This window comes from Trachurus trachurus (genome assembly GCF_905171665.1).
Source record: "Trachurus trachurus genome assembly, chromosome: 12".
Lineage (NCBI taxonomy): Eukaryota > Metazoa > Chordata > Actinopteri > Carangiformes > Carangidae > Trachurus > Trachurus trachurus.
Genome location: NC_139908.1, coordinates 23,195,203 through 23,208,180, shown reverse-complemented (window position 1 = coordinate 23,208,180; position 12,978 = coordinate 23,195,203). Strand labels below are relative to the sequence as shown.

At 43.7% G+C, this 12,978-nt stretch overlaps 1 protein-coding gene across 1 annotated transcript in view; it reads left to right on the top strand.

Moving 5' to 3' along the window:
• Positions 1 to 955: 955 nt before the first annotated feature.
• The window catches only part of efna5a (ephrin-A5a), a 75,030-nt gene continuing 63,007 nt past the window's right edge, over positions 956 to 12,978 (top strand). The window contains exon 1 of the mRNA XM_083982876.1: positions 956 to 1,113. Coding sequence (XP_083839002.1) covers positions 989 to 1,113 — 125 coding nt within the window. The 5' untranslated portion in view covers positions 956 to 988. The remainder of the gene's footprint in view (positions 1,114 to 12,978) is intronic.

The following is a 12,978-nucleotide window of genomic DNA, read 5'->3' as shown; positions in this document are numbered from 1 at the left end:
TTTCTGTGAGAAAACAAAACAAAACAAAATCAACTGCACATGATTCAACAGTTTTTGAGCCTCAAGTGCGGAGGCGATCACTTTTTGCAGTGTGCCCCCGCTGGCACGGTGGGAGGGAGGGAGAGAGAGAGGGGGGGGGAGAGATTGGGAGGGGGGGTGTAGGAGTTGGAGGAGGGGGGGTTGGTCCGGGAGAGCATGGCCGCAGGAGTCTCAGCGCTGCTGACTTGGTTTGGTTCCTCCAGATTGGCAACACCGCTTCTCTCGCGCTCTCGGTTATGTGTCGGAGCCGCTCGTCATTTAACCCGGACAGTGTGTGCGTGTGCGCGCGGCGGAGACGTTTGATTAACTGCGTGCGCTGTAGTCCGTCGGGGCAGGAGCGGGATCAGCCGGAGCTGAAGCTGCGGGCTTGACTGACTCCTCTTCTTATTTTTCGGCGTCTTGGAGATCCACACCGAGCAGGAGCGGAGGGTCCGAGCTGGAGACACGCGGCGGTGTTTCCTCTTCTCTTCTCTTCACCTCTCTCTCTGTCGTGGGACATTTATTCTCCGTGTTTTTTTCTCTCTCTCTCTGCGCGCTGCAGCGCTGCCTGCTCTCTGGGAAATTCACTGCGAGTTGGAGAAAGTGTTCGCTGCGCGGAGCAGAGTTGAGCCGGAGGAAGACTGTTGGACGCTGTAGACAGAATCACTGTGGATTTTCACTGTCTTGTTTCAGAACAAGTGTTTCTCATAAAGAGAGTGAAGAGTGAGCGCTTGATGCAGAGTGGACAAACTGAGTGTAAAACGCGCGTGGAGGAACAACAACAACAAAAAAAAATCTCTGTTTTAACAATAAGATCGTTTAGTTTTATTGTAAAGAAGGAGGAAGGAGCTCCATCTGTGCCGGAATAAGTGACCTCTCCTCCCCTCTCATCTCAGCGTTTCCCCGACCACATCCAGCACAGAACCTGTAAACCTGAACCAGGAGGGACTGTAATCGATTGGCTTCAAACATGCCGCAGGTGGAAATGATCCTCTTCCTCGTCCTCATCGTAGGGATGTGTGTGTACGGCCAGGACCCGGCTTCCAAGGTGGTGTCCGACCGGTACGCGGTCTTCTGGAACCGGACCAACCCCAAGTAAGTAAAAACCCGTCCTGTCTGCCCCTGTAGTTCTCACAGGGACGCACCGGCATAAAGCGCCCGCTTCCTCCCTCCACCCCGGTGCAGGCGGCGGACTTCACCCGGCTGAAGGTGCGCTCTAAGCGGTTTACAGTAGTGGCTTTGGGGTGTCTGGATGGATCCGTAACACTCTGCGCTCCGTTTGCAGCATCGCAAGAGCTTAAAGTCAAATTTCATATATTTCATGGGAGAGAGTCAAACAGCACTTCATAAATGTGCAGTTAAAAAATCATATATCAATTTGAAACAATGGTCATCACGTTGTAACATTTGCTTTGAATTAACACGAGCTCCTTCCTTGGTTCTCGTTCATCTCCAGTCTTTTATCTGTTGTTCTCATTGATAGACTGGTGTGAAGGTTACACTTTAATAACCCTCCACATCAGAATCATCCTCGCAGTCAACCGTGCAGCAATAAATCACGCTTGGCAGTGGAACAACCAGGCGTTTTTTCTCACACGGCTAATACGCACCATTATGCGCTATTACGCATTAACGGCCAGTGTTTGCTCCACATCCTGGTGGAAATTGAAATACACGAGAGCGCAGGGTGAGAAACGGTATTCCGCTGAGCGCGAGCCACGCTGGGTTCAAATGCAGCTGAGTCGCCCCCAGTCTGCTGCCATCGATTAGAATTGACAGAGTAGTTTTTGTGCCAAATGGAGACTCATCCAGTGGGAGTCTGGAGATATTTTGTGCCAAGTTGTTTCAAGCTTACGTTTATTATTTTAATTATTATAATGCACATCCCACTGACATACTGACTTGCATTTATTGCTGATGAAATGTATGTTATTGTGTTGGCTGAGTGAGAAACTGCAGAGAAAAAAAAACTTCAGGTTTCTTCCTGGTTCTAATTATCACAACTTTTTTTCACCTATAAATATTTGGAAATGTTCCCAGATTCTCGCGGTGTGGCTTAGAAAGTGACACTTGTCCTCTCACACTACCTCCTGTGTCTGTCAGGGCGCCTCCCTGAGTGACTCAGTGCCTCACTCTCAGTGCATATGGAGATAATGAGTGTGTGTCACTTTGCTTCAATTGAACAGCAGTAATTGGACTTACCGGTAATAACAAGGCACAATATCGGCATGAGTCAATAAAAGGAAAAAAAGCATTGAAATCGGTGTTTGCTCAGCGGACAAGGAACTGGTTGGTTTAGGCTTCAGAGTCAAAACACACTATGTGGCTGCAGCAGTGACCCTGAGGCCGATAATATGCAGAGTTGGATGTAGAGGAGTTGACCTGACAGGATGTTAATGATACAAATGCAAATGCTGTGGTGACATGAAAGGGCTGACGGAGTTCCTGCTCTGCTAACAGACAGATATCTGAGTCTGATAGCAGCTCTCTGTCCCACTCACAGGCTGCAGGTTGTTGTGTTTTGTTTTGTTTTTTTCCTCCTCTTGGCCTTCAAACAGTTCCCAGTTCCTAAGTCTGGTTTCTTGGTTGCCATGCTCCCCCCCTCTCCGTCCAAGTGTCCCCCTCCACCCACCCGGCCCACGCTGGGGCAGACAATAAGGGGGTACACAGGGGTATTTCAGCAGTGGCCAAGACACAGCGTGGTGCTCGGTCTTGTGAGAGATCCACACATGCTGAGGTCACACACTCGGTAGTAACCAAGCGAGTCGTGGGTTAAGCAGCACAGAGGGGACCGTTGTCAGGGTCAAAACCGGGGCAGTACCGCTGGCCATGGGGCCCGGTGACGGCCCCGGCACGGCACCCTGCCTGGGCTTTGTCTCGGCAGAATGGGGGCTAAATAAATGAGTAACTCTAAATGACTGTCTCCTTTTCTCATTCATGACTTTAATCTAAACCTGACCTGGGCTGTATAATGTAAGAGAGGGCTGCGCTCAAAGCCCGGGGGCCCCCCTGACCCGGAGCAGAACCTAACAGTATTCCATAGAAGCCCGCGGGCCCTGGATCCCTGCTGTTTAATGTAACCATACTCAGTATTGGAGCCCTGGGAACCTGCTGCGGTACAGTCCCAACTTCCAGATGAGCTTTCTTACCCCCCTCTTCTGCCGTCAGCGCTGTATATTCGACTAAAGTGGGGAAAAACAGTATCCAGAGCAGCAGTCCATACTCAGCCATTCATGAAATCCCCTACAGGAGCTCTGGAATTGAAATGGGAAGTGAATCGTGAAAAATGGAAATGCGATGACATTTTCATGTTTTTGCTATTGTTTCAAAGGGGCAGATAGGAGCCTTTTTGTAATTTAGATAAACATGCGTTTATGTTTGCTGTGCTTTCATCTCTGGGAAGCATCTTCTTGCTCTGATGCCTGATGCTGACGAGGCTCAGATGAGCAGGAGTCGGAGCGGTGGGGGGATTTACAGCCCTGAGGAGGGTTCAGTCTTGCCTGGAGTTTAAAAAGCTCCGAGCCGACTATGAGTTACTGTGCTCATATAAGTGACTTAATGAAATTAAATGAAACTCCAGTATCAGGAGCTTAGTTATTGCTCCTAGGTGATTTTTTTTAATGCCACAAAAAAATAAACTGAAACAGCTTCAGATAATTGTGCCATTTTGTCGTTTATCCCTTTGTGCAGAGGACGTAGTGAAATCTTTCGCATTGTTTGGTCTCAGTCCGTTTGTACGTGGGTGTGCATAAACTGCGCACATAGTTTCTTTGCAGGCTCTGGGAATTGTAGTGTGTTTTGAAGTATGACAAAATGTAGGAAATTCAAAGTCTGCACAGAGTATGTGACAAATCATTGTTGTGTCTGACTCTGAGTTGTGGAGCCATGAGGTCTCAGATTATCTCACAGAGGAGTGATGAAAAGTACAGCGTAGTGTCCGTGCTTCACTGGACGTAGGCGAGCACCCGGCTCCACTTTCTAATGCAGCAGATCATGTACAGGATCTGTGAATTATAACTATTGGCTTTGTTATTTAATAGTAGGACAGTAAGAGGGCGTTTGTCAGATTAACTTCTGGGTTGCCAGGTTGTTGGAACAGAACAGATCGACCCTCTTCCTGAAGGACGGCTGCAGAAAATTCAGTATAAAACTAATTTACATTAACAACTTCTTAATGTTTACAGTCACAAACATGGTGTATTATTGTAGTGGAAGAAACTTTCTGTTGATGAATTGCTAATATTTATAGTTTCACATCTGTTGGCTTATTATAAAGTGCATTGTTTTAATGCAGCAAAGTACAAACTTAGCTGCAGACACACTCTGCTTTTAGATAATTATGATGAGAGAATAATCAGCGTTTGACTGCAGTGATAATTCAGCTCTCGTCAGATTGGAAATGCATTATTAGCAATTAGCAAATGGTTAATAAATAAATGATAATGGCTTTTTAGGTCAGAGTTTGTAGTGCCATTAGCTACTCTAAAGCATTGATAAGTATTTTGTTAATCATCTGTCATTAGTTGCAACTTCTAAAACCTTTATAAAGTGACTTATTAGGAAGTTGTAAATGTTAATAAATGGATTTTTAATGTGCACAATAATTACTAATAGCTCATTAATGATCTTAAATATTAACAAACATTGATGAAACCATCAGTAACAACTTTTAAACTCCTTCTAAAGCAGGGCTGTGTCCACATTACATACATTAGAATAATAATAATAATAAAAAATAACTTTTAAACTAATTTGTTACTCATTAACAAAGTTACAATTAACAAACCTTGTTTTGAGCAGGTTTTGTTAGAAAAGTGGCACCAAGACAAAAACATTCCAACCAAGGCCAGAAATCAAAACCTGAAAAACAAAAGCAGCAGCGTTTTCGTGGTGGAAAACGCTCATGTAAGAAAAATGAGCCACAGATGTTCCTTGTCAGCTCGGCCGTCTGTGTCGGTAACCAAATGATGGAATAAAGTGTATGAGTGGGGTATTTACTGCTGCTCTGACAAGGGGCTATTAGCGAATTCCCTGCTCACCAGCTATTTAGCTGCTTCATTAAAACCCGCCCGGGTCCATATGGTCGGCACGCAGGCGTTGTCGTGGCCCAAGGTGTTTATTTGTTGCTGATAGGTGGGATCAACGCAGAATCAGGGCCGAGTTCCGTCCCTAATCTCCCAAACTGTTTGTGTCTCAGACGCCATGGAAACTGATACCCCTCGTCATCAAAGAAGCTCATTGGGTGGGACTAACGACCTGACAGCTGGGGAGAGAGGGATTCCAGTATTCAGGGAGAGCTCTGTCACCCCAGGGGTTTCCTTTAATCCCTGATAATGCCTATCCAAAGCTTTCCCCAGCAGATGCAACATATTTCTCCTTCCATAAGGCAATCAAACAATCTTTTCATGTTTGGTCTAAATGTGGTTATTGACTCTCTGATGATCCAAATGATCTTTTCCCTCTCAATTTCTGGACATGCTTGATTATTTTTGGCTGAGGTAATACCTCAGAAAGCTCCATGACTTGACACTTGTGCATATTTCTTCTCATAGCAGTATAACCTCCGCTATTTGCTTTTCTTACACTGCTCTCTTTTTAATCTCCACTTAAAGAAACAATGCTCCATTTTTCACTTGGTGGCGAGCTGATGTTGTGATAGTTTCCCAGTGGCATTGTGAGTTTCCCCCGTTTGCATTGTTCCCACTGTTTACCCTCGCTTTCCCCTCTCAGGCTTTTCCCCGGCTCCCTGCCGCTCGGTTCCGCTTGGATTAAAAACGGACACAAAAAGGCAACCACGTCCAAATATTGACTGGGTCTCAGGACTGCAGCCCTCTCCCAGCGCCCGGCACAGACTGCCTGAAAGGCCACTATTGTTCCGCTCGTACTCAGCGGCCCATAGCCGGCTTTTAGCCCAGCACAGAGGCAGACTGAGACAAGGAGGAGACGGGAGCGGTGGTTTTGGAGAGTGTGCATATGTTAACCGAGGTGGGGCTGGCAGATTGTAACAGGCGGGACAGCTCAACAGAGAAACTTCCTCATTAGAGGCCAGAGGCTACGACAGAGGGACAGTGTCCAGGTCGTGGAGTCCCGGGGTGGGGTCACAACCAGTGTTTCCACCCTAAGGAAGTGTCAGTCTTAAAAGGCATCAAAGAGCGCTCAGTGAATGTGATTTCCTGCACAGGGGGGCCTCAGACACTATCAATAAAGTGAGGATGAGAGGCTTCTTATCTGAGCTTTACCTTCCATTTTATTACAAAGTGCAGGAGCATTAAGCCTCTGTGCAGCACTTTAGTCTCTCAGCACATGAAATGAAAGAGTGTCACATCTTATGATATGAGAACCCATATTCACCTTCTCATTTCACGTCAGTTTCCCACCTCTGGGTCGTACCTTACAGGATGTACTTAAAAGACTCAACCTTCAGGTCAATTAAACTGCGAGTTTCTACACTCAGCTTTCTGCAAAAAAGGAGGAACATTCCTCGTGCTCTGTGCGACCCCGCCTGCAGAGAGGAGCTGCCCCGGCCCTCCCTCTACACCCTGACTAATAAGGCCAGGTCCTCTGGCTGCCAGGGCGTGATTGACAGGAACTAGTGACGAGAGGTTACTAATAAGTGTGACAGGTTTATTGATTTACGCAATAATTCTCTCAAGCTCTGGAACAGCACACGCACTGTTGTCACAATAGCTGTTGCAAATCAATGCATCATCCTTTATTTTTCTGGTGGTGTTTGTCATCATGAGACCTGTTTTCATAAAATAAGAGAACAAAAGAGACCAGAACAGCTTGATTACCTCACCCAAACCCCAACTGAAGTCAGCTGCTTTCAATCATTTTCTAAAGCAGGTTGAAAGAATGTAGAATAAGGAGAATCACTACACTAGAAAAAACTTGAATGTAGCAAATTCATCTCATCTGACCATGCAGAACGAGCCTTTCAGCAAATATCCCGTACAAACCTACATGTTTTTAAGAATGTCCTTTGTCTCAGTGTCTTGTTAGATGACGGATGAACTCGAGTATTGCTCTCGAGGACTTGGCGGCATATCGTGTCAGTGAACTGTGATCGTTTCAGCAAGTTTCTGATGAAAATCATCTTGTTTCAAGGATGTCATGGAGTCAAGGGTCAGGGTTTTAGGAAGACAGCAATACTACAATCTTTTCCTGAGCTAGGGACAAAAGAAGTCAAAAGGAATAAGCATCAATTACTTGAACCTGTTTTCAATACACAAATTGCTGAGATTTTTTCTGGAGATTAGTTTTTATTTTGAGATATCATACAATGGGTGAAGGAAAGTGACCTTAGAATCTATAACATTCTGTAAACTGTTGACTGGTGTTAGAAATAAGTTTGAATGATTTAGTAGATTTTTTTTTCAATTATTTGAAGATTATCAAATGTTTCAGAGTCACTAGTGGCCAGAAAAAAGCAACATTGAGCTCAGATCCGATCCTGTGTGAGTTTGGCCTCCTCTGTTTGATATGTGCGACAGTCAATGGATTAGTGGGGGGACTCTTCAGGCCTAATCTCAGTCTCACTCCGCTGCACAGAGGTTCACTTTTCTGCTGTTTTAATCTTGGTGGGGCTTTTTTGTGTGTTTGCTGTTTAAATGTGAGTGGTGAAATGGCATCCCCTGTGTCTTTGTAGGCACCGGTGAGGGTATTAGCAAAGAGGCTCTAAGGGGCTTAAGAGGTCAGCCCTCCCTTTGTGTGGAGACACAAAACACTTCCTGTGGGACCCTTCACCCCTCTCTGTTCTTCCCTCAGAAAGCCAGGCCCTGCCTGACCATTCACATTAATCAGCCTTAGCTCCTAATGACTGCAGTAAAGCTTCTGAAAAGTGCTTCCAAAATGCTCCTAAAGAGCCACTAAGCTGCTAACAGAGTGGGCACGGCTGCTGTTTGTAGGGCATCATGCAGCATCAAGGAGAGCTGGGTGGGTGCTCGGCCATCCCGCCTGCACTTACACTGTAAAATGGCGAAGCGTCGGTTTAGATTGTCTGTGCAGAGCTGCAGTGTGAACCGGAGTCCAGGAAAACTGCTGGTTTTGTCTTTTTTGCACCTGTTCAAGAATTCACTGTGAAATATGTGTTTTGTGTATCATTGATCCATGAATTACATTTTTCTCCATGCACAAACATGTTATTTCATCCTGATTCCAATGCAGATCAACTTGTTTCAAGCTTTCTCTACAAGCACACAATAATTCTTTCTGTTTCCAGTGTAACATCTGGTGTCCAATGATGTTTGTTCACTCTGGGAATCAGCATGGTTTGTACTGAAAAAATTGAAACTGTAATTAACTGGTATGTTCTCCGCACTGTGCCTTTATCAAAATATAAATTGACTTGATAATGTGGAGATTTTTTAGTAGTGTAGAAGTTAAAGGTGCATCTATCTGTAGTTTTAAAGGATGAGCAGGTCAGAGCCGGAGGGACAGAGCGAGGGAGTGAACTTCTCAGGTTTTGTTTTTTGGCCCAAAGTCTGTCAGTGACGCGTCTGCAGCTTTGACTCATCAGCTCTGATGTCAGTAGTTTTATTACCTGATGTGGATCATCTGATGCGGGAGGCTTTCGCTGTCTCCTCTGCTTCAAGACAAACGGACGTAATGAGAAAATTGGCACGTCAGCGGATTGGACTCGTGTGTGATTACAGCTGAAATGTAAATTGGCTTGAAATGTATGCTTGATAAAAAGCAAATGTGATCATTTTGACAGCGGGGGCCAAACCTCCAAGTAAATGTTTCTGGAACTATATGTGGGTCAGTGCGGCTTTGGAGGGAGGCCTGAAACTGCAAGTATGTGCACCTCCTCATCAGAGCGATATTTCCTGATCTTAAATGGCTGCTGACTTCTCGCTTTTTGTGTATCTTGGAAGAAATTAGACAAGGCCGATGTGCGAGCGCAGGACTTTTCCAGTCACTTTTGTGAATCACGTGTGATTCACAGAGCGATGAAGCTTCTCTGAGCCGCACAAATGACACACAGTTTTTCTTTTGGCCACAAAGACAAAAGAAAAACATCACTGATGAAGCTGAACATGCTTTTTGCGGGAGACACCGCTGCCATCTAATTGCTTTTGTTTCTCAGGTTCAGATGTCTGGTGTAATGGTTTTGGTATGAGGGTTTATCTGATGATGGTCTGGAGCTGTGTTCGTCAGACCACAACAGAGAAGTGGTTTCAGACTGTTTTGCCCACTTTCTGACTCCCGTGGTGAAAAATATAGAAAAAACAAAACAAATGTTATTCATCAGCGTGAAGAAGCGGGTGTTTGATGAACTTGGTGTGACTTTGCGGGACCTTTCGTGTGGCTCTCTGGTCCGTGGAGACTCAAAGTGTTTCCTCCTGTTGGATTTCTGCACACTTGGTGCTTTGGGACTCATGAAATATTAAAAAAGCTGTTTGTGATCTCACGATAGAGCCTGGACAAACCTTCACACGCAACCAGGAGAAATCCAGGTCAGGACCGCCATGACTTTAATAGAGGGGTCGACATTATGTCGGCTTTTCTTTTCTTTTCTTTTTTTTTTTTTTTTTTTTACTCCAATCCTTTCCTGGCCTGTGCTTCATTGGTGATGAATGACTGCGATTACATTGTTTTTGGTATTTTATCATCGCGCAACTTGAGTTGCAGGGTCATTAATTGAAATCTCAGACTGCCAAGATCTGTACACTTTCCATAGACGTGGCAGACTTCTCCTGTGCGCCTTTTCTCTGTGGTGTGCGGCGGAGCGGGGAGCACAGGCAGCCATTTTCCAAATTCCGACTCCATTTTGTTTCAGGGAATAAAAGTAGGTTACGAATCCTGGGATGTCACTCGAGCAGTTTCTGATCTTTCTGATCTGACACTCAACTACTGCGAAAATCTTCTTCTCATGAAGTCATTCATGTCTGTGAAAGAAATCACTTACGTCTGCCACTTGGTCCTCAAAGTCTGATTTTTTCCCAAAACATGAAACAGAGAAGTTTCAGGTTTTTTTTGTCATCGTGAGCTTATTTGAAATATTTTCCAGTATCATGATCGTAGTTTCTTTTTCCATATTATAGTGACCTGTTGTTGTTTTTCTTTTCTGCAACATTTTTAAAATTTCAATTCAGTTTGGAAAAACATGCAACATGTACCTTCCTGTCCGCAGATTTTTCACTTGTTTGAAGAAAAATTGTGTTTTGAGGCAGATATTTTTTATAGTTTTGCAAAATTTTACAGATTTTTAAATTAAAATTATTGAACCATTTGTGGTCGATGAGCAGCACTGTTAAAAAATTAAACACTGCGGCAAACATATTTTGTTCCCTACCAAAAAAAGTAAAGACGAAGCTACAAAGGCTTAATTACTGACAAATTACAGGACACTACAAAACACCAACAGGCACCATGAGCAATAAAGCTTAAAACTTCAAAAAACAAAACGAGACAAATAACAAATAACAAAAAAAAAAAAGTTCCTCAGGTTCTGCTCAAGTTAGAAACTACAGAGACAATTGTTTAGTTTTTGGTCTGTTATTGGAAACAGTGAAATCATCCAGTGTCATGGTGACACATGTTTGAAATAGTTCCCTGTTGTGATTTGTCCCTTGTGAGTTCCCTCTGAAAAATCAACAACAATCAGGACCAAGTAAAACAAGCTTTTCCGAGCGGCCTCTCACTGAGGGCCATCGCTCCGCCGCTCCATCTGATTGACCTACTAACACAATGATGATGGCGCAGCCTGCCATGTGTTTGTTTATGCGCAGACCCTGTTGGTGTGTGCCATGGCCGCTGCCCTATACGAGTCGCTACCTTGGTGCTCGTATCAGTGGCCGCGGCAACAGTGGCAGCAGCGCGGCGGGAACACGCGGGGCAGACGCTGCGAGCGCTCGCACTGATGATCCCCTTTTATGTCTTGGCTCCATCAGGGCCCTGAGTTATTCTAGTGCATAATTGATGGAGGAGTTAGAATAGCAGAAGTAATGCGATGAGAGGGTGCAGCCAAGCGGAGCGAGGGATCGCGTGCGTGGGGCTGCAAACATTGCAGGGGACGAGAGGAGGGCATCTGGCGTAACAGGTCCCAGCGCTGAGTCGACACAGAATATGTCGCCGGCTCAGCCAATCACTGCTCTCCTCTTCTCCACCAATGAGAGGTCTCCACTTGAGCAGAGTACTACGTTCTCATGAATCGGGCAGGAGAGACTCTTCGGTTATTAGACCTCCTCGCAGCTTCTGTTCCTCCTTGTTTGTGGTGTTAAAGCTTCAGGTTGAGTCTGAGGTATAATTTAGATCATTTACATTTAACTGGAGACTCCACGTTGACTGGAGAGGAATGTTGTAAATCACCTTAGGGTTTTTTTTTTTGCCTCAGAAGTTCTTCCTTTGTCCCTGTAGTGCATTCTTAAGGTTGTCTCTGCGGTATCGGCACTGACAGGGTGGATATCACACCTAGAGGAGCACCTACAAAGGAAAACTAATGGCCCAACAAGGCTGTATTGTCTGTTTAACAAAGAAGACAAGGTCACAGATAACCTGTCCCGTCCTGCTTCAAAGAGACTGATGAACTCTGAGGAAACAAAAAAAAAAACTTGTCTGCCTCACCCAAAGTTTTACTGTCTTTGTTTTTTTTGGAAGAAATTAATGCATCTGAAAAAAAATCTGACAAATTCTAATTATTCATTAATAAAGAAGAAGCATGCTTCCACAATGAATTAACATTAGTAGTTCTGATTGAACAAATTTAACATAAATCAAATTTTACTTAAATTTGTCACTTTTAAGCAATTTAATAAAAAAGTTTAAGCACATGCGACAAAAAAGACATCAACCACAACCAGTCATTTTATCTCTTTATCAATCAGCAAAATGTATTTTCCAGAAAACAAGTGGGAAATCTGCCTGTGGTGGTGAGATAATTCCTTTTATTGTGAAATCTTCTAGCAATTAGGGCCAATATATGTGAAAAAGACAAAATTAAGTTAGAAAAAAAGTAAAAAAAAAGATAAAAAAAAAAGCATCAAACATGTTCATTTGTGTTGCAAAGTGCTGCAATTTCACCTCATTAGCAGTTTTCATATATTTTAAATAGAGTTTTACAGTGTAATTATCCCACTTTTGATGAAAGGGGATGAAAATTGTGAAGACAAACAAATAAAAACCAAACAAACTCACAGAACTTGTTTTCTTCACTTTATCTCCTATAACACAGACCATATGACTCCTTCATATAGTGTTTGTTGTGTATCAATTAGTTTCATATTCGGTGTCTTAATGTGCAAAATGTGCATTAGCCTCAGCTAATGGGAATTTATTGAAATTTCACGGGCAGAGAAAGTGTTCTTTTAATTATGCAGCAGTCAGGCATAATGAAAACACCAAGTTGTGCAGAGTTTTGTGTGGTCGTTCAGACAGTAGCCGGTGTTTGAAGTCGCCTCTGAAACACAGACCTGTCCAGCCGAGCACTTAGAGGCCACTGGACCGGGACTGTGCCCATTAAGATCATAAAATTCTGCTCATAAAGATGTTTTATTTGTTTCCTGAGTGTGCCGGCTGCTTAGGTTTCCATCAGAAGTCTTTATGGCTCAGTGCTCATGTTTCTGTCTCTGGATGGAGGTGAAATTAAGTTTTAGTGGACTTTTGTTAGTAGCAAAAACCTGGTCACCAGAAGTTCAGTGATTATTATTTTCTTGTCTTTCGTCACTGGACTTTTTTCCAGTGTGATGGGTACATAACTGACAGAAAATGCAGTTTTACGGCAAGTAATTTAAATTTCTGCATCAAAGGGGAAAAATATATAATGCAAGTAGATATTATTTCCTTTTATTTATGAATATTCTAGTCAGTAATAGCACCTGAATCCTTGCACAGAAAGATTTTTATCAATATAATCAGATTATCCTTATCTGAATCTGCACACCTATTCTTTTATTAATCGCTTGTCATGCTTTATAAACTTTAAAAAAATATTTTTTATAGTCTATTCTTAGTATTGAC